Source organism: Xenopus laevis, chromosome 8L (genome assembly GCF_017654675.1).
Source record: "Xenopus laevis strain J_2021 chromosome 8L, Xenopus_laevis_v10.1, whole genome shotgun sequence".
Lineage (NCBI taxonomy): Eukaryota > Metazoa > Chordata > Amphibia > Anura > Pipidae > Xenopus > Xenopus laevis.
Window position 1 is genome coordinate 95,009,427 of NC_054385.1, and position 22,586 is coordinate 95,032,012.

At 38.2% G+C, this 22,586-nt stretch overlaps 1 protein-coding gene across 4 annotated transcripts in view; it reads right to left on the bottom strand.

Moving 5' to 3' along the window:
- Nucleotides 1–22,426, bottom strand: part of arid4a.L (AT-rich interaction domain 4A L homeolog) — a 46,651-nt gene extending 24,225 nt beyond the window's left edge. Inside the window, exons 1-11 of one of the 4 annotated variants that reach the window (XM_041573113.1) lie at nucleotides 20,564–22,426; nucleotides 19,588–19,644; nucleotides 17,584–17,694; nucleotides 16,120–16,185; nucleotides 15,617–15,707; nucleotides 13,989–14,068; nucleotides 13,507–13,601; nucleotides 11,550–11,679; nucleotides 9,984–10,063; nucleotides 9,177–9,250; nucleotides 8,310–8,470 (exon numbers count right to left, since the gene is read on the bottom strand). In XM_041573113.1, coding sequence (XP_041429047.1) covers nucleotides 8,310–8,470; nucleotides 9,177–9,250; nucleotides 9,984–10,063; nucleotides 11,550–11,679; nucleotides 13,507–13,601; nucleotides 13,989–14,068; nucleotides 15,617–15,707; nucleotides 16,120–16,185; nucleotides 17,584–17,694; nucleotides 19,588–19,593 — 894 coding nt within the window. In that variant the 5' untranslated portion in view covers nucleotides 19,594–19,644; nucleotides 20,564–22,426. Of the gene's footprint in view, nucleotides 1–8,309; nucleotides 8,471–9,176; nucleotides 9,251–9,983; nucleotides 10,064–11,549; nucleotides 11,680–13,506; nucleotides 13,602–13,988; nucleotides 14,069–15,616; nucleotides 15,708–16,119; nucleotides 16,186–17,583; nucleotides 17,695–19,587; nucleotides 19,645–20,136; nucleotides 20,489–20,563 lie in introns of those variants that run through there. The other 3 variants (XM_041573111.1, XM_041573110.1, XM_041573112.1) reach the window with 3 other exon arrangements.
- Nucleotides 22,427–22,586: the final 160 nt, after the last annotated feature.

A 22,586-nucleotide genomic window follows, 5' to 3' on the forward strand; every position in this document is an offset into this window, starting at 1 on the left:
TACACTCAAACTCACAAAGACGTGCCATGCTTTAGATCACATACATCCCACAATGTCAGCTCTTTGGTCTTAGCTCTCCTGTTAAAATGTTTATCAAGTGGATTCTGTTTGTTTGCCCTTTTGCATTCTCTGCCTCACCATGCTGGATCTACATCACAAATTCCAGTGGGTCATAGGCTCAAGGGCTTTCCTTCGAGACTAAAAAAAAAACAAAAAAAAAAACAACAGTTCTTACTGGTGCTTTAGAGCAGAGGTAAGCTGCACACAAATCAATAAGATATCTGTTTATATAGGCTGATATACAGAGAGAAGAGTGGGTGTCCAGCATAGGAGTGTGAGTGCACAATGCTTACCAGCTTTCAGAAAAGAATTGTTCATGCATGTCCTAGTTAGGCAGCCTGGCGTCTGTGTGCTGCTGTGCAGGCCGGCCCTACGTCTCACTTGCTTTTGCAAGGTAACTACACGCTCGCCGCTGCCTTCCCTGCATTCCCCACCGGATGGGAAAAATCAGACATTACATGAAGAAAAGAGAAAGACAGCCCCATTTGAAAGCATCTGGCGAACCTCCCCTGGCAGCCTGCCAAGCCTCTGCTCAACCTTCCTGTCTCCTCAGAGCATGCGCCCTCCTACCCAACACCACGTTTCCATGGCAACACTCTAGGCAGCCCCCGAGTAGGGGGAAGAATGAGAGTGGTGTGCTTTCACACAGACACACACAAAACCATCAGTAGTCATGCTGGAAGAGGGAAAACATTTAAACCAGCACTTAAACCAGACACAATACACCTTTCAATGCTCTGTAATGTGGAGTCAGACCATTTGCAAAACACCACCATGGCCCCTGTTTATGATGGGACCCAAACAATATGCTTTTCACCAACACAATTTTAACAGTCAAAAAAAAAACAAAAAAAAAAAAACTATTTACATTAGTTAGTTTAACTGAACAACTGCTGCAAACAAACAGGTACAGTGGGAAGCCCTAGAATAACCTTTTATAGCCACAGTGTTTGCCACAGTACTGTAAACCATTTGTGCCCCAAAGGATTTAGGGTTTAAACCAGCAGTAGTGGCCAGAGGGTCAAAAAGATTCAAAAAAATAATAAAAAAGGGCAGGTTGGGTAGCCGGGACAACAAAATAAAAGCGGTCAGGTCTTAGGCCCCTTTACTAAGTTAATATGTGCATTTCTACAATTATGAAAAGCACATTTTAAATACTTAAGCAACAGATAGTTTATATCATTTTAAGTGGTATATTAAAGAATCTTACCAAACTGGTATATATATTTAAGTAAATATCGCCCTTTTACATCTCTTGCCATTTTGTGGTGCTGCCTCAGAGATCACCTGACCAGAAATACTACAACTCTAACTGTAACAGGAAGAAGTGTAGGAAGCAAAAGACACAACTCTGTCTGCTAATTGGCTCATGTGACTGAACATGTATGGTTTGTTGGGTTTGTTTGTGTGCACTGTGAATCCTAGGATCCCAGGGGGCTGCCTTTATTTTTTAAAATGGCAGTTTATATTTAGGATTACCCAATGGCACAAACTACAAAAAAGTATATTATTATGAAATTGGTTTATTTACATGAAGCAAGGTTTTACATATGAGCTGTTTTATGCAATATCTCTTTATAAACACCTACATTGTTCAGGGGTATAGTTATCCTGAGATTTCTAACACAGCTACACTGCATAGCATTTGCTTTCATTAACAAGTAAAAATAATTCTTATTCTTTGTAACCACTGGGTGGTCACCCCACAGGTGACAAAGCACCTCATTTGCCACTAACCTTAGTCTGCTGAGGTCTCTTTCTATACACCAGTTATTTCCCCAATGTTAATGTCTGTACACTGCATTCAGAAGTGCAAAAACATGGTGTAAAGATGCCCCCCATATCACAGAGATATTGAACAAACTCATTCATTAGCAGCAATCTCTGCATGCAATATCTATCTAATAATAGATCAGCCAAAGTTCTCTAGCTATAGAAACAGTTGCACCCTCAGTTTGAGGGTGCAGCACAAGCAAGGTTCTTTCAAATTGCTGAAGGGGTTCAATTACATGTGAAAAGGAATGTGTAACATAAATATGCTTTGTAGATAGAGACAGAGTTTGCATTCAGACACCTCTCTGCATAACATACAAGTGTTGGTATAATATACATAGCCCTGTATGTTTCAACGTGTACACACAGGAACCCCTAAACTACATGAAGTTAAGCCAGTCATACCCCTTAAGGCTCTCGTCATCAAATTAACAGATCTCTGTCCCTTCTGGCCACTCACCTGAAAAACAACAGGGTAGTTCACTTTGCATATGCCGTTTCCTGATCTTTTGTTTTCAACTAGTACAACAGATTTTTTTTATTTTTTAAAGACTGAAGCTTCATTTTTCACGTTCTTGCTTTTCTCAGGATCAGCCCGTCACTGACTTGCTAAACTGTTAAAGGGGTTGTTCACCTTCCAACACGTTTTTTTCAGTTCAGTTGGTTTCAGATTGTTCACCACAAATAAATACTTTTTTACTTTCTATTTGTTTTTCTACAATATTGAAGTGTAAAGTTTCATTTTCACCTTCTTATCCCTTTCTAAAGCAGCTATGTGGGGGGTCACTGACTATGTAATCTGTTCTTAATTGATACATTTAGTGGATACATTTGTCACTGCTGAACCGATTCCCAGAGTTTCCACTATAGGTGGCTGTTAGAATTGACACAATAGTTGCTAATATTCCAGAGATGCTGCTGAGAAATGTATCAACTAATGTAACATCTAAGTGTAGCAAAGTGTAACAGTTCAGAATCTGTGCCTGAATAACTGAGCTGCCAGACTGAAACACCAGAAACATCAAACTTTAAATTCAAATTTTGGAAAAACAATAACAAAATGGAAAGTAATTGAAAAAGGTTGTTTTTTTTTTCTGGTGAACAATCTGGAAACAACTAAACTGAAAAAAGTTTTTGGAAGATGAACAACCCCTTAAAAGTGTAATACATATGTTATCTTAATCTGTCATGTATCAAACTAAAGTATCAAACAAATGTATCAATTTGAAACAGTTAAAGGAGAACTAAACCCCTTGCTAATAAAAAGCCCTACCCTCCATAGTCCCCCTAGGTGTTCACACAAGTAAATGCCCCAAATCTGGTAATTACCCCTAGTTACAGAGACAGCACATCGGAGCTCACAGGCGCCATTTTCCGGCACTTCGGTACCTTAAGCAACTTCCGTGGCTTCCGGCGCATGTGCCGATACGGTGCTTGCCTACTAAAGATTCCTGGAGCGCTGAAGATGGCCCCCATGAGCTCCGCTGCGCTGACTCTGCAATGAGGGGTAATTACCAGATATGGGGCATTTACTTGTGTGAACACCTGTGTGGGAGGGGAGAAGGGAGGACTAGTGAGGGTAGGGGGTTTTATTAGCAAGGGAGTGTAGTTCTTCTTTAAGAGTCTGCACCCGGTTTATGCATCAGCCAGGCTGAAACAGAAATGAGAAGAATTCAAGTTTACACTTACATTTTAGAAAGCAAATGAAAAAAAAAGGCAATTATCTGAAAACAATTGAACTGAAAAGGGCATTTGGTAGGTAAACTAACCCTTCAATTATAGAAGCAAGCATAAGCAGTACACAAAGAGTTATGAACACAGAATTATTGGTTGCCAAAATGATTTCTTGTGGATGGACGACAAAATGTTCATCAAGAGTTAATTGTATGAACTGCAACGGCACACAAAAGGTATGTGATCTCTTATCCAGAATGCTCAGGACCTGGGATTTTCCCGGATAATGGATCTTTTTGTAATTTGGATCTTAATAACTTAAGTCTACTAGAAAATCTTGTTAACATTAAATAAACCCAATAGGCTGGTTTTGCTTCCAATAAGGATTAATTATATCTTAGTTTGCATCAAGTACAAGCTACTGTTTTATGGTTACTGAGAAAAAGAAAACAGTTGATAGAAAAATGGGTCAAAACCTTCTGAATAACGGATCCCATACATGTACAATATTAATCTAGGGCGGGGTATATATATATTATATATAAATATATATATATATATATATATATATATATATATATATATATATATATATATATATATTTAAAAAAAAAAATCATAGAAGCAAGTGTCATTAAATTGCACCATTTTGTGTGTAAAGTTTTGTCTATTTTCCTATTGTGTTAGTCCAAGTTTGCATTTACCAAGCCTTCCTTACCACAATATGTATTACATTTTTGCAGTGATATTATTATTACTACGGTTAAACTGCAGACTTGTTGCTGGGATTTGATTTTTCTTTAAAAGAAAACAAGTAAAACATTAGCAAATTTTACAAAACAAATTAGTCACCCATCGTTACTTCCCAGATAAAAAGAACTTTAGATATAGCGACTGTATTAACAGATGTTGTTGGTATAATTTGTATCAATTACAACAATGCAGATCATGAATTTGTTTTTTGTCATAATGCAATATATGAGTCCAATCAACCATTTTTTGTTATCAGTTTAAGCAGTACAGACACAGACAAAACAGCAGCTTTGTTTTGGCCAGACAAAATGGCAGCTTCAGTTTCAGAATAAAATGTATGTCTGTTGAAGTAAACAGAAACAACCCTACAGATAGCGGTAGAAAATACATTCCAACAAGGAAGCAAAACATTACGCACCAATTGTACAATATCAAAATATTTGCCCTGGGCACTAATATTGTATCAGTAACAAACTACGTAACTGTACGGTACTACAGTTAGGGAAACAAATTATACAGCCTCTGATTAACTCTAGATCATGTCATATTACACTCAATGACTTTTCAGTCGCAGATAGTTTGATATCGTTTGCCATACAGTTAACATTTTATCATGTTACAAAATAAAGTTATGGACGGCATTCTCCCATTTTACAGACCATGTCCATAAGCTTGGATATTGTTGTTTGTTCAGAAGTTACTTTTTAGGCCAACGCCACACACACACACACCTGGCGGAAAACCACCTCCCTGCACCCCCACTGACTTCAATGGGCAACATAAGGCCAAAAATGCTTCTGCTCACACCTTCAGCATTATAAACAGCCAGCTCATAGTGCAGTTAAATTCCCATTTTTCATTTTTAAACCCACTGTATCATGCTCAAACACCGAATACTTAAAAGGCCAGTGTATACAACTTGCTGTAGAACGTTATACGTTTAAATGTTGATTTTTACCAAAGCTGTTTATAGATTAGAGAGTACAAGCTATAACACTATATTTATTCTGCCGAATGCTTTAGCATACCTGAGAAAACAGCTCTAGAAATTCTCTCTGTTTGTTTAGGATAGCAGCTGTCACATTAGCTTGGTGTGAAATCACTTCCTGCCTCAGTCTCTCCCTGCTCACTCATAGCACTAGGCTCAGATTAAACCAGAGAGGAGGGAGGGAGAGAGGAGCAAACTGAGCACGCTCAAGCCCAAGCCCTGGTGGGTTAAGCTGAAAACAGGAAGTCTGATACAGAAGCCATTTTGTATACACAATAGAAGTAAAGAAATGCAGTGTTTCTTTTGACAGAGCAGCATTACTTTGAGTGTTTACTGGTGTATTTATATAGAACATTCTGATAAAGCTTACTTAATTGTAGCCCTTGTTGTGTTACACAAAGTGTGTTTGGAAAAGCAGCAGAAAGAAAACACTTCACTTTCCATAATGCCAGTGGCTGACTTACAGTGTTTGCAAACTAAGTTTACTAATGGCATCAGAGTTGGCACCAGTGCCACAAATACAATGTTGTTGCCAGAATAATGATATAGATCATTTCCACAATCACCACTTGCCAAAGAGCTACAATTAAAACATGGGTGCAACAATTCTCCACAGCCCAGCCATTGTGGCAACTAATAAACAATTTAAGCTGCAAGCAATGCACTTTATGCACTTCTGTTACATAATCTCAAGTTCCCTACTTTACAGAGCATGTTTAGTTACACTAAAATCTTTTCTCATACACAGTTAAGGTAGTGCTTATTCTACAGACATTAAATATATTTAAAAAAATTGGAAATAGTATAATGCAATGCTTCAGTTTCAGTACGTTTGGCTGCAATAACGGCCAGAGTACCTCTGCCACCCAGTGATGAAATACTTACTTTTACCTTACTAACCCCTCACCCTCTTCCTTATGTTCTGCCCCACCTTTCTATCCATGGATACAATAACCATTTTATCTGAGAAAAGAGAAGCCGTAACTAGGGTATGTGGGGGCTTTGTGCCACACTGAGGGATAACTGGCTTAGTTCTGCGTGATGGAACCTTGCGTCTCTTATGGGCTATAGACAGTGTCGGACTGGGGTGCCAGGGGCAACCTTAGACCGTGGGCCCACTTTCCAAACCATTATTCCTCCTCTTCTCAATCAACCTTTTTATTCTCTTAGTCTTTTCTTCTCTAATAGTATTTTATCTCTACATACTATACTCTATTCTTCCATTATTAAGCCCTTTAAAGAAATAGGGAATGACCATGAAATAGGCCAAATGGTTAGAAGCAAGAGGCCCACTGACACCTGGGCCCACCAGGAGTTTTCCTGGTATCCCGGTAGGCCAGTCCGACACTGGCTATAGATCCAAAAGCTATATGGAATGTGGATTAATTCATGGTTGTCAATCTACCAGTAAGCATATCTCATTCTAACACAGTTTAACCTTGTGGATGGCAATTCTTCCAAATCGAAAATTAAAGCAATGCTTTTTCTTTCAATTTCATCCCTCTCTGCCACTACAGGTCTGCAGACTGCGGTCTTCATTTAAAACATATTTGACATCCAAGATATACCCCCCATGTGTCCATTTAAGCCGGTGCATATGCAGTACATTAAAAGCAGAAGAAAAGTCCCTTAAGTCCTTACTTTCAACTGTATATGATATCAGGTATAGACATGACCCTTCATGGGGTATTTAAATGTTTTGGAAAACCATGGAGTTACTGTATGGCTGTCAAACCCATACTACTGGTAGACAAGGAGCCCTAAAAGGATACAGACAGCTCATGGCAGCTAAAGGAGAACTATCGCGGAAATTAACATTTAATATAATATTCAGCATACTGAAATCTGAAACTTTCTAAATACAATAAATTAGAAAAGCTGTACTGTTTCTGAAATAATGGAGTTTATCTTCACTATTCCTCTCTCAGCATCTGTTTCTCTTCATTTTCTCTTCATGCAGCAGTTGGGTGTCAGATCCCATCTCTCTACATGAAGAATTTCATGCAAAAGGTAGTTATTTTGTTAGATTTGTTTGTACTGGAATCAGTTATTTGAATGAGCTCTAAAAAACATCTGCTGGGAATGGAAGCCCCCCCCCCCTTTATAAGATATATTGGATCTAACTGTCAATGACTATCTGACACCCAACTGCTGCAAGACAAAATGAAGAGAAACAGATGCTGAAAGAGGTATAGTAAACATAAACTTGATAATTTCAGAAAACAATCCAGAATATTTAATTGATTGTATTTAGAAAGTTTCTTATTTTAGTATGCTGAAGTTTATTTTAAATTTTCATTTACCTAAGTGATGCGGAGTTCAACAGAAAAAAAGACTGCCCAAGTTTTGCCAGCTGGTAGGACAGTGCGTTTCTTCAAACATACAATATAAAACACAGCAGCTAGGTATTTTTCCCAGTTCCCTCCAAGGTATGTACAAAGGGTCCGGGATTGCCATGTGGCAGCCTTAGCTGAAAAAGCGGATCAAGAGAAAATAAAAGTGGTTCAAGGGGCAGTATACCGTTATTTCTTATAATCTTTCCTGTGGCTTTGCCTAATGGAATCATTAACTGCTAAATATATATTTAATTTCCATTTGTTTTGTTTACCCCACGTTTCTGTGAAACTGTTACTGGCTGAAACTTGTAGCAATAACCTTGTCTAAGTAGTTATTGTCTCACTGTCTGGCAGGCTCAGTGCCCCATGAGGTGTTATTTTAAATTTGAGAGGCTCTTTCTGTGTATTACATAGTCCCAGCAAGTAGTTTGTTACTTTTTTCTTTCATAGAACAACAATCCTTTGTAAAGGTGGTATATGTGTCTTTTTTGAGCCCATTCACACACTGTATTTCCTTACAAATTATTAATAAAAAAAACATAAAAGATGGATACTGCACAGAGATTGTATAAGGTTTCAGCAAGCATTCACTATATTAAGCATTACTATGTTAGGAATATACATAAATTCAAAGGCTTGCAAGTTATACACATAAGAATACTCACATCAAGTCTGCACTTTGCAGGACATGACAAGAACTCTTAAATTCTCTCTCCAAGTCTTACCTTGGTTTCTTCCTCTTCTTCTTTGTTCTGATCACCGTCACTAGCATCTTCCTCTCCATCTTCCTCATCACTACTGGAAGGTTCAAGTATATCACTCATGTCCATTTTCCATTTCTCAGGGATCGTCTTGGACGTTAGAAAAGCAATGGCATCCTGCACACCTAGAAAAGGGGCCAAGAGACAGTTTTCACTAAATGCCAGCACACAGTATCAAAACAAAAACACAGAAAGCAGACAAACTGTGCTGGAAAATGCTTAGAAAAGTCATAGAAAGCATCATTTTTAGTGATGTTGATTAAGTAAAGGGGGTATTACAACAGCCATGTAATTCTCCCAGCAGGGATCACTGGATAGATTATAAAGTTTGGTCCATCAACACTGATGTATTCACACCAGCGTTTCCTCTAATGTGCTGGTATTTTCTGGTAAAAGTTTTTGATTTTGTCACCATTTATTTTTGGTTTCTAAAGAACCTATCTATGGTAGCACTTGCACTATGACATATGACTGGCATGGAGAACACTGTAAACCGTACATATTTTCAAACCTCTAAAACCTTTAATCAAGGTAATAGAAAGCATATTTTCATAGTTTTATACTACAAACTACCAAACCCTTGGCATCTTTGGAATATATATGCAGATTTAACAGATTTTCCCAACTTTGTATCTCATTAAGACTACAATCTTACATTAAATTTATCATACCAATTCCTGGTGCTAATTTACATATGCAAATTAGGGTTTTGAGTCTGTTCAACATACAGCTTAATCCTTCGTGCAAATTTCCGGATTTGGCAGACTCTGCCGAATTGGATTTGGTGCATCCCTCATAAAAGGTACATCTTGTGTCTGACAAAACAATTACCTTGCTTTCCATAATGCTCTGACTTTAGGACATTGACATCAAGTTCAGTGAGATCTTTCCTTGCAACTGGATGGCTTCAATTAAAAAATAAAAAATATTAAACTTTGAGAAAATGCATAGACATTGTATTACTTATTAATATCAGTAACAGAATTAAAAGTTTACCAAACTGGAGGCCTACTGGGCTAATGTGACTATCCAAGAATTGTTTTTAAATGGCCCCCAGCTATAGATTAAAAATGTTGGATGCACAGTAACTTGAAATAAACAATATTTGTAGTAAAAGAACGAAGTTCAGATCCTTGATAGAACATATCTACACCAATTTGATCTATCGCCCACATGTTAACTGGTTTGAGTGGCCTGAAAAATTATGTCTAGATTTCTTGCCCTTGTTAAGTGCTGATGAACTAGAAAATACAGTATATTGTATATTTAAATAGGTACTGTTAAAACACATGCTATGTGTCTGAATTGCAATACTGGCTACATTTTACAGCTAGGCCCAAGGCACAATAGGCATTTGGTTGCAAGTGAATGGCTCTATTAACATAACTGGAGGAGGGGCGAGGAACAAGGGATTATGTTAACTGAAGTCTAATAAGAGCAGGATTGGAAGGAGGAGAAGTACAAGGTTTACAATACATTTCAGAATCCCTGGAAATGTTTAATAGGAGTATTGGAATGTGGTCTAAATTGGCTTTCTCCTTTATAGGATTTTTGTATCTGAGATGGATAGCCCAATAAAAAACAATAACTAGATCAAAAAAATGTGTGTGTAAAATATTATGTATAAAAATAACTTACAACTTTGAGTCAACAAACGAGCGAACCAGACACTGGTCCTTTTTAACAGCAGTATCATCACTACAGCTTGGAGATACAACCTATAAAAAAATGAATAGCAGTATGTATATGGTACAATTTTCATATAGCTGACATCACATAACCCTCTGTGTAAAAAGATACAAAATAAGTTTGTTTAAAATTAAAAAGTACAATTTAGCTACCATCTGAGGGCTTGAAGTGTATAGCATTTAAACCTAGCTAGCAAGTCACTAACCAGTGCATGGGGTCACATCACTTTCACAAAAAAGCAGTACCGTGAGAAGTGCAAGCAGTATTCCTCCTCTAACAATCATGATGAATATTGGATAACTAAGCTACAGAGGTAAATTATTACATCCTCCTTATAAGATCTCACCAAAACTTAGAAGTCAAATGGAAAAACTAACTAAAAAATGGTTAGGCATAGAGGCGGGGTAGGCAATACTTGATTGACAGCTGATATCCTTAAATGAGTTTACAACAGCTATGAATGCTTTAATAAAAAAAAAAAGAAATTTTTAATTTAAGAAGGACTTTAATGATACAGATTTTTATGTCTGGGTGATGGGTCTACTTTAACACATAACTAGTGATGGGCAAATCTGACCCGTTTCGCTTTGCTGCAAATTCGTCAAAAACGAGACAATTTTTTTTGTCTAGCAGCAATTTTTTTTTTGTCAACCACTGAAGTCTATGGGTGTTATTTTTGTGGCGAAACATGGGGAAAAATTTCGCTCATCACTACCAATAACACTAAAATGCAAACATGCTAAAAAATAAACTCCATAAAGTCCTAAAATTTTACTTTATGTATATGTACAGCAGAGACCTTTCTCAAGGTTAAAAAAAGCATGAACAAAAGCATACCGTTACGATAATGTTTAGCCCTTGATAATATATTAAAGTATGCTAGGATGTGATTCTGTAATAGTCAGTGCTCAAAGGAATTTAAAAAAAATATTTTAAATCTCTTATTTTTCTGTAAGACTTACAACTCTAAAAGGCCTTGCAGCCACGCAAAAGTGTATCTAGAGAACTATTAAAGCTTGTGAGGTATTCACAAAGAAAAGCAGGCCAACGCACATGAAAACAGTGTTATCAATCACAGGAGCCCTACTGATGAAAATAAACTTCCTTAGGGATTTGTTTCAGTATTTGGCAGAGTTCTGTAAGATCTTCCAGGCAGTGGCTCTTCAGCTGCTGCTCATCCACAATCCCCACTAACTGCTTAATGTCAGCAGATTTCAATTAAAAGTAAATATCGCCAGATTTTGTGATTTTAACTGCTACACCATTTGCTGCCAACTGCAAATATAACTTAAATAGAAGCAGAGGGGGCCAAGACAGTGGTTTTGTTGTATAGCTCCAGCTACACCTTCATGACAAGCAAGCCCGATCTGTGTTTTGAGACACTTCTGTTCCCCACAAGTGGTGGAGGACAGAAAATTATTTTGTAGAGGGCCCTGCTCCCTAGTATTATTCCACTGAGCCAGTATTGATGTGTATTGTCTGTGCGGAACAAATGTACTCAGACATGTCACGTACCAGTGCTGTAAACCAATCCTTAGATGAACTGCATTTGACACTGACTATTTTGCCCAATAATTCATCATTAAGGCGCTTCAAATCTTCATCTTCATCTTCACTGCTTTCTTCTTCTTTTTCATCTTCAGTCCTACATGGCAGAGAAGAAAATGAATATATCTTGGCTAAAACGGACTATATGTTCTCCCTTGTAATCCTAGATTATTGCACAGATTGGCTGTAAGCATAAATACAATGGGGATTGTTCACATGTAAGAGTACTGATGAAGCTTACAATTTTTAACCAGTTATATATGGTTGTAAATATTTGCAAAATTCAGATTGCTTGACTTTTACTCTGGGGCCAGTGATGAGACTGTTTGCAAGATTTTCAAGTATTTACCTGAAATTGCAGTTAATTCATATAGACAGAAAGCAAGTGCTGTTGATTATACTTAAACCTTTTTGAGCATATGATTATGCGCAAGGTGTGGGTCTAGTCCCCCACTGTGACTAACTACTTGTCTCTGGCCAACTCTCAAGTGTTTTGCAACTTCCCATGCCACTTTTTGTGATTGCCTTGGTGGTCATAGGTCAGAAATATGGCCTTAAACTTTGGATCAGTCCAGATGTCGGCTAAATAAGGGGTGAGTTTATTCAAGTGTGGGGTGTTTCTTTTTTCGTCACTGACAAAATAAGAACAGCAATACTTTAAAAAAAAAAAAAAATGTGAAATTGAAGTGTTATCGGTGATGTCCAATTCATGTGTTTTGCCAAGCAAATTCAATCTACAGCCCAATGATTAGCTAAAGTTAGTATAGGATCTAAGATGATGTTATTTACTTAAAGTGACATGGGTACCAAATTTAGAGTCGAGCCAGCAGACCCAACTGTACAGTGAATACACATAAAGGTTAAAATATAGCATTATTGTATGAAAGCATGATACAGACTTTAATATGGTCACAGAACCTGCAGTGTATGGTAAAAGAATACTTTTCAGTAGTTTGAAAGCAGTTTTCACTCATTCAGTTCACACAAGTATATACAAAACAGTAAAACATTTTAATAAAATGTAGAAGTGCAGAGGAATCCTGGTTTCTATTAATTCACTGAAATATAAACACTATCTATTGGAGTCTCGTTTATTCCTTACATTATAGTGGATATGCTCTGCATACCCTCATATAAAGGAAAGCATATTCTCCATCTGTAATCATTTAAGAAAACCTGACAAAAACACAGTTATGTTTCAAGCAAAAAAACAGATCTTTGTTCTTTTCTCCTATTTCTTTATAATTTCTGTAAGAAAAAAAAATCCTAAGAAACAAATTCAAGTTGTCTCAGATGCATCTATAATTACACCCATTATAATAGGTTGCTGAAGACATGGGAGTGATTGCCATGGAAACTTTGTAATTAAACACTCGTGGGCTCTTGTGTAAATAAGGTGTTGAACTGCTATCTCCATTATTCTTCTGTGCTACTCTCAGGGAATTAGCAGTTCCAATAGGAATTAAAGATTTTTCCATCAACATTTTAACTCTAAACTACAATCATAATAAGGGATAGTAAATAAAAACCTCAAAATAAGAGAAAAACTGAAATTTTAAATATAGCACAAAATAAATGAATACTCTATAACATAAATAAGGACTACATTGAGGAGGCTGCAAAGCTGATCTAAAAAGTACTGGCAACTGAAAAAGATGATGAACTAGCCGAGCATAGATTCCACTGCGCAGCAGAGGGCAATAGTCTAGCACAGTCCTGTCCAACTTTTTTTATGGACACAACATTTATTTGAATATTATAACATTAAGATGTTATACCTAGAAGTATATGGAGCTCTTGAATAGGGTGGAGGGTAAAATCCAACCTACAGTCCTCTGGTTGGGCAACTCTGGTCTACCATATAGCTCTTCTTTCAGATAGATCCCCTGTAAATTAGTGAAAAAAATTCTGCTGTGATACTCACATTGGAAGAGACGATCTCCTTCCCCTGTTGGTTTTTTTACCAATTACTGGAGTTCCAAAATGTTCAGGATTTGTTAGTGGAAGTTGGTCCAAAGTCTATGGATGAAAAATAGTGAATTTAATAATAAAGTATTTTGTAAAATATCCCCCTCGACTAGAGAAATTCTAGCATGCAGGCAGCACTTTTAATGTATCTAATACAGTTTAGCAATACTTACATGCAACCAGATAATAGTACCACTAAAAATAAAAAATCCCCATGTGCACATTTAGCCCTCAAACCTTTGGTTTGATTAATAATAATCAAACGTTTACAAGCATAAAAGAAAAATAAAAGAAGCTTGTATTAATGTATTATTTTAAAAGGTACAGCAAATAATAGTAACAGCAGTCATTTTTTTGAAAAGTGTTGGAACCAATCAATCGTGAATGTATTTGCACAGTTCTAGATACACAAAAAATACTGATCCATAGTGCAGTTACCTCACTTTCTGCAAAGTGCCTCTCCCCCTTTAGACATAATGATGTTCTCCGTAATGTTCTTTCATCACCATCATCGAAAACTATATGAAAAAAAAGTGAGGGGAAAAATAATATATTTTTAGATTCTCTCCTTAGGCAGTATGTACAGAACACAGGCAATTTCAAAAAACTAGTCTGTATAGTGTTACAGGGGGAATAGAGACTCATTTAGTGGTATTCTCTATTCCACTGCAAGATAATCTATACTTTTAAGCATAATAAATCAGTCTAGTGTGGCTTTTATTGAATGTATTCTACCTTGTGTAAAAATAAATAAGTTCTGTACAATAACTGCACCCCACAAAGTTTAACCTAGAGAAGAAACCTTTAGAGGTTTATTTATCATCTTCTACCACACTTGCTTTATAGAATCAAGGAGCGGTTATAATGGCACTCAAACATAGTGATCCATGGTGTTTTGGTGCCAGGCCTATCTCTATAAATAAGAAGACAAAGAGTTCTCCAAAACATTATGCAATCTTGACATATTTACAGAATACCCTGCTTTAACGTGTAACTTGCATGTTTTGAAGGTTTACCCTTTTATTTTTATTTTTTTTTAAAATACCTTTTAATGCTAAAGAAGAAATAAATATTTAAACAATATTATTTGCTAAACAGAAGTCATTATATAGTGCTTCTGGTGGTATGCCTGGATTTAAAGCTATACATAATTTCCAAAACCAGAGGAGGCTTTAAACCACACCCATGGGCTTGATGCTGGGAGTGGCGATTCCATAGTAACTTTTGGGTTAAAAACCATGTCACCATGCCCAGCTTTTGAATGTTCGACCTGTGTGGCACCTGACTGGCTTATATTCTAAACACTTGTAAAAAAAACTGCAAAATGTACATTTTTTTTTACATCAACTACAAAATATCAGCTGAATGCTAAAATAATGCAGCAACTTAAATATTCGGAAGGGGTTTTTTACAGTGAGAGCTGTGAATATGTGGAATTCTCACCCTGAATCAGTTGTACAGGCTGATACGTTAGATAGCTTTAAGAAGGGGTTGGATTGTTTTTTAGCAAGTGAGGGAATACAGGGATATGGGAGATAGCTCATAGTACAAGTTGATCCAGGGACTAGTCCGATTGCCATTTTGGAGTCAGTAAGGATTTTTTCCCCCTCTGAGGCAAATTGGAGAGGCTTCAGATGGGTTTTTTGCCTTCCTCTGGATCAACTAGCAGTTAGGCAGATTAAAAAAAAACTAAAAGGTTGAACTTGATGGATGTGTCTTTTTTCAACCTAACTAACTTACTTACTTTCAATAAGGTCATAAAGGGACCATTCTACTTTGCACACCACTTTTCAGTTTACCAACAGGCAGCCACCACTGAGAGAACTAGTTACCAAAAGACTGGCCCAGGATGTGACACTGCACAGTTTGCATTGCACAAGACCAAGCGCACTTATACTAGAAAAGCATTTTACATTTGGTTCTGTAAAATTGTATAGATATATATGTATGTATAGAAAAATTGCTGAAAAATTAAGTGACTTTATTGCTTTAAGTTTGTTAAGGACTTCTAAGCATTGTGTATCAGGTTGAAGGACCAATATTAAATCATGAATTCTGGTACTCACCTACTGTATACCAGCTTGCATCTGTCAATTTACTAATAATTGCTTCCTGCGGGGATCCGTCAGTTGTTTTCATTTCAACTGTTGCACCAACCTACAGAGACAGATTATTAGATCATGAGTTGACTAGAATCACTTGACAGATTATGCCCTTTTCCATCATAGTGGTTTGAAATTATCTACTATCAATGTACTTTTATAAGACCCCTACATTTACTGTGACTTATCTACCCCTGGCATTTTAAAACATTGAATACAGAGAGGATTCCCAAGAGGACACTGAAACACACTTACAGTAACCAGTAGAACTGGTAATTTAAGGCATCCTTTTTAGGGCAATCCTTTTTAATATATATAGATAGATAGATAGATAGATAGATAGATAGATAGATAGATAGATAGATAGATAGATAGATAGATATACAGTATCATATAGTGCCTTTTCATTGGTTCCCCTTTAAATAACAAAAGAAAACATAGCTACCCAACCAGCTCCCAACACTCACCCTTAAAGGTCCTTTCACTTGGTCATCCTGGACAAGCTGCGTAGAACTATCTTGCTTCAGAGTAACCTATAAAATGCAACAACGTTTGTAAACATGACAAACTTTTGTTGAATTGGGGCACCTAAAATTCTGTAAAAGCCTTAGACTTTTGTCTGGCCAACGAGTTCTAACTTGTCACATTTACTTGTGACAAGTAAGGGTGACATACTGGATAAGAAATAATCTTCCCAAAACAGCTGACATCAGCCACCAATAAAAGATGCTTGTAATGTTTCTCAACAATTAGATGAAAGTTTTAATCAAAACTATTGGTTTAATAGAATTTTATGTAGAAAACCATGGATTGATTTTCTAAACAGAACTTCGCTGTGCCATCATGCACGTCAAGGGGCACACATTCTTCTGGCTGAAAAATAAAGTCTTAAACAAAGGCAACATTAGTTGCTTATATATGAATTTTTGTTTTGAAGGTGCACACCTAAAGTGTCTCTTATGGCTACTCACTTGGGAGTTTTAGAAATCAGACCTGAAGCTTCTGTTTTGAGTGCTGGCTAATATCCAGAGCAAACCCTGAATTTTTGATATACCAAAGCATGGTTCTGCCTAGCTACCCAAACCCCCCTACCTAGAATGAGCATCAAGAAATCCGGGGCTGCACATGGGCAGCTGTTCTCTTCATTCTTCATCAAGATTGGCCTTTAAAGGGGTTGTTCACCTTTCAGCACTTTTTTCAGTTCAGTTGGTTTGGACAGTTCACCAGAAATAAAGCCCTTTTCCAATTACTTTTTATTTTATATGTATGACGTCTAATATTGAAGTGTAAATTTTTTTAACTTTCTGAAGACGTTCTGGGAGGGGGGGGCTCCGACTCTATAAACTGTTCTAAATTGATACATTTATTATCTTTAGCCCTGTAGTTGTTACAATTAATACAATAGTTGCTAATACTCCTGAGAAGCTCCTGAGAAATGGATCAACTAAATGTTGCAAAATTGTAACAGTTCAGAATCTGCACCTGGGCTGCCAGACTGAAATACCAGAAAACATTTCTGGAGAACAACTCAAGTGAAAAAGTGTTTGGAAGGTAAACAACCCCTTTAAGACTGTCCAATTTTGCAAGCACAGGCCTTTAAACTTGGGGGTTCATTCTGTAACCCTTTCAAATTCCCTTTTATATTATATTTTTGTGCTGCTTAATATGTGGGTGCTAAATAAATAAATGATGACGATAAAGATAAGGTGGCTTGTTTTTGGTGTACTAGAATATTTATTTACCCTTGGAGTGCAAGGGTGTAATGTACACTAGAAAGTGTCACCAAGAAGCTGCAAGCACACAAAAAATACAAATATTTAAAAAGCTAGTCACATCACCCTAATAACAAAGAATTGTAGAGAATAAAGATGTGTTAATTCTATATGCTGCATTTCCAAACTGATATGCTATGTATGAAGCTACACACATACCTTGACTTTTACCAGCCTTTTTACGGTCTTGATCTTTGCCTCACAGAAGGCACCCCGGTACTTGGCACTAACATCGGTCCCCACTGTTAGGTAGGCAGGCTCATCCACTGCCTAAAGTTCCGTGGAGAAAATACAGTTCAGTTTTGATGCCAAGCAACAGAAAGTTTTTCTTTTTTTTTTAAAAAAAAAATAGAGAATGTAGAGCTCAAATTCTTATTTAACAAAATCAGACAAACATGTGAACAACTAAAGGCATTTTTAGAACCAAGACAGAGATATGGGTAAAAAGAACAGTAAAATATAAAACAACTGAAATGAAAGGAGTGTAGACATACAAGGTCATACAATCGTACCACCCCTTGCATACAAAGTTTTTTATTAAAAGAACATAAACCAGGTCTCAGTAGACAAGAAATGGTAATACTATACAGTCTTTAAATGGCACAGCAGCTTATATTATTGAACTATTAATTTACACTCATGCTTCATTATATACTGAAAAAGGGTTAGTCAAACAGCTAAGCGACTGCATGACATGAAATATGTGATTATTTTAAAGGAAAAGTGCATACTGCTCCATAAGTTGCTGTTACAAATATTAAGCACATACCTTACTTGCAGTAGTTTATTTTAAAACATTGCTAGAAAGGCTTTGTGCAACAACACAACATTCAGTGTGCGTGTCTGATGTCAAAAGTTTATGCAAAGCAATCAGAATATCAATACATATGGTACTATAAAAGTCTGGAACTAAAACACAAGTGGGTCTTGCTAGTAAAAGCATGTTCTTACAAACAAGAGGTTTCCGGTAATGTTTAACAGGCTTGGGGGCGGGGTCATTTTTGTTGCACTCTTTTCCAGATCTCTCAACAAAACAAAGTACAATCCCCCAAGCAGAAAGTAAAAGAAGAGAGATGCACTGAGGGGAGTAGCATAAATATTATGAAGTATGGGCAGTTGACCATATATAAACAGATATCTGCCCACAACATTGTACATTATATTTAAGCCCTGTTTCTAGAACAATACAAGGAAAAGGTTTTCAATTTCCTAAGCAATTAAACAAACTAAAGTATGTACAATTTTGAGCCAAAATATCCCATGTTTATAATAGATTTACAGATACTTTTCAACTGTTCCACCATCATAAACAGGAAAAGTGTGGGAATGTGAAAAGAAACATTTCAATGAAGGCCAGAGGTACAGTTTCAGCCTACCAGATTTGAATAACCACAAGCAAGGCTGAAAGTGTTACTGTATTATGACATCGGTTTAATATCAAATGATTGGACCAAAACATTAAAAAAAAAGAAATCCGAACTCATGAAAGCATTAAACTAAATGTTTTGGCTGAAGGAAGACAGGTACTTTTCCCAGTTTTGGCAGCAAGAGACCTTAGAGGAATATTTCAAATGTTCCTTATTTGGATAACTAGACAAACATTACTTTCACATTTGAAACATTCCAAAAGCACAAAACTGTTGCTCTCACTCAGTATGAAAGAAGTTTGATGAAGAGCAGTGGCACAAATGTAAATTTACCAACTGCGTTTAAGACTAAAAATTAAAAAAAAAGTTTAGTTTCTTCCCATTAATTAAGAGGTTGGAACAATGCTTTGACACGCTGAAGTGCAAAGCAACATAAATATGTATATAAATATCAACCACTGAGGATGCTGATAACATGTGTGAATAGGACGTCTCCTGTTACTGAAAGCTGAATGCACTTTGGCATAGTTTAGGCAGCCGACGCACACAATGCGTTCCATGCAGGCTCGGGCTGGCAATCTGTGGGTTCTGGCAAATGCCAGAGGGGCTGCTATAAGGTCCAATAGAAAGTCAGGATTTAGTGGGCTGCTGGGGGCTGTTTCGGCCTCTGTGTGGGCTGATTGGGCCTCTGTGTACCTGAAATTGCCAGGGCCTATTTTAATTCTCAGCCCGGGCCTGTTTCCATGGGTGTAAAAATGATAGTGTACCGTTTAAGCAACTATATAAAACAACGTACCTTCATTGTCAAAGGTTATTTGAGGGATTCCAGCTCGAAGATTTGTCTTCACTACAACTGCAGAGACCATTAGAAAGAAAAGAGGACACATGTTAGTTCCATTACACAAAAGTATCTGTAAGTAGGACAATGTAGGACGTACAAGCATAAATTCAGAGGAAAACCAACCCCTCTCACCGATAAATAAATTGCCTGATAACTAGGGCTGACCTGCCAGCTGTTATTAAAAGACACATTCCATAAGACTTGGCTGTGTGAGGGTGCTGGGAGTTGAACTGCAATGACAGCTGGAGGGTCACAGGCTGGGAAGGCCCCATAGTAAAGGCCTCACTGGCAGGAAATGGGTTAAACCAAACACACAGGGTAAAAGGGGCTGTAGTCGTTTTGAGGTAACTCTTGTGACACCTCAGTACATTCTTCACACGAGCCGTTTGCTCCTCACAGGGCCCCGACCGGGATCCCAATGGGCCCCAAATGCCCTGTACAAGTACAACATGAAGTGCAGCTTTCAGGGCCACATACACGATGGGGCAAACCCCATCTCCTTACCCTCTGATGCCTGCCCCGATGCTTCATGACTTAAAGTGGACTTCCTGCGTGGACCAGGGTGGGCTGACTGATCTACAGGAGTAGGGGGGGGGGGAGGGTGCGAGGCTGAGGAAGAGCACTGAACATGAAGCTTGCCTGCTAGACAAGACTGGGGGAAGAGTGGAAGTTATAGTTTTACCTCAGCCATGGAGCCGCAGTTTATCCATCACAGCGACAGACCAACCCCTTCACCCTGTCTTTCTGAACAGAGAACCACCCCCACCAGTGCAACATTCCCCCTGCTTCCCCCCATCTCGTAAGAACAAGCAAAGTAAAACACCGGGGAGCTTGCAAAGGTTAGCTGACCCCATGGGAACATTCCCCTTCTGCCCCTGAAGCGAAACTGTACGTAGCCGCCTGCCATTCAAACCCCAGCCCCGTCACATACCTTCAAAGTCTGGACTAAGAAGTCAGAGCTCGGACATGCCGGACGCCTCCTCCAAAACAAAAATACCCGCTCCTCGCAGATATACCCTCTTGAGAGCCAGAAGCAGGCGAACAGATGAAAATGCGATGAGGAAAAAGTTTCACTCACACACTCAGCTCCTACAACTCCCCGCTTGCACGGAACTGCAAGCAATAAACGAAATAACAAGCTGTTGAGCAGAACCAGTCCTTCTCGGAAGCCCATTGGCTTACCCTCATGCCATGGGGAGCGTTCCAAACATTTCATTGGTGACTGTTTCGTGTTCACTCATTGGCTATGTATTCACGAAGCGATGATAGGCTCTTACAAATACAGGTAAGCACAGGGTACAATGTGATTGGTTATTTTTTGCTGACAGTCGCTATTGGGCACGATGGGGTGAAGACGGCCTCTGTTTGAACATGATTAGGCATCACATATCCGGATGGAAATCGTCGGCTTTTGGTTGGTTGGAAGAAGCAAAGGAGGATCATGCGCACGTTCTATCATTGGCTGTCTTGTTTCCTGGAAACGGAACTAAGCCGAGTTTAGAACAAGCTGAAAAGGCTGCGCAGGAAAGGAGGGGCTTGTATGGCGCCTCACATAAGTACGCCTGCGCTAGCAAAAGACCCTCGGCGCCATTTTATAGCTATTTCCCATTTTATGCTTGGAGCGGTAGCAGGCAAGAGGGACGGCGGAGACACCAGAATAGGGGGCTAGAATTGTGTTGGTATACGTGGCTAGCTGTGGTGCTTTCTACTGAATAAGACTCTGCTGTGCCCTTCAGAGGTGTTCGCGCTGCGGAATGTGGGGCATTAAAGCCGTGCGGATTTGGGTGCTACGCCGAAAGGTCATATGAAGGCTGTGACGTCGTTTGCCAGCGGAGGCCATTTGCTTAGATGACGCCGTCTTCTCTGCAGCGTCACAGGAAGTGGTGGTAGCTACGAACTCTGATTACCTGACTGAAGGCTGGATCCGGTGCGCACCCCTCCGCTCTAAATGGGCCGTACCCAGGTTTTTCTGTAGCGCAGAGATAACAGAGCTGGGCCGATACATTAAGCAGTTCTGCGGGGGGAGTGACTAAAGGCAATAGATCCTTTCAGACGCACGTGGTTGATTCCTTTCCTGTCATTTGCCAGTATATGTGATGCTTTAGACAGCTGCAGTTTAAAGTTAATATCAGTATGTGCGTGTGATGATCCTGTACATTGCAGCTCTGGGGTAGAGACTATTTGGTTTAAAGGGCAAGTCAGCCCCCAAAATATTTTGTCATATGGAAGGAAACCTAATTCTAAGCAACTTTAAAATATATACATTCATAACTTTTCTTCAGTTTTAAAGTTCTTTGTATATGTATTGCTGTTGAAAGCAAGTGTGTCTGTCCCTTTTCTATCCTCTGCCCTCTCTGCAACATTGTTTAAAGGGTAACACCCAGGAGTTAAGCTTTCTATAGCAATTGTTTTTACAAATAACTTTAAAAGCACTGACTTTTTTTTTTTAATGTATATCGACAGTAGCTTAGAATTATGTTTTCTTTTATTCAGCACATTTTTTATGTCTGGGTTGACTTGTCCTTTAAGACCGCAAGACTTCTGGAGTTTAGTGTGTCCTTTGTCTATCTTGTTAAAATGTCCATATGCTTTAGAGGGGATTATGAGCCCAGACAGGAAATTTTTTAATTTTTTTTATGTTTAGTAATTTCTGGAATTTTTTACTTTTAGAGCAGAAAACTGTCGTTTACAAAAGTGGTCAGAGGAGAGTTTAAGGGTAAGGACACACTGGCAGATTCGGGGAGATTAGTTGCCCGGCAACAAATCGCCTCTTCTTCGGGGTGACAATCTCCCTGAACTGCCTTCCCGCTGCCTATAATGAAAAATCACCAGCGGGATGGCACTCGCGGTGCGTGGTTTTCCAAAGTTGCCTCACGAGGAAACTGGGCGACCTTGAAGCCCCGCGAGTGCCACCCCGCAGGCGATTTTTCATTATAGTCAATGGGAAGGCCGTT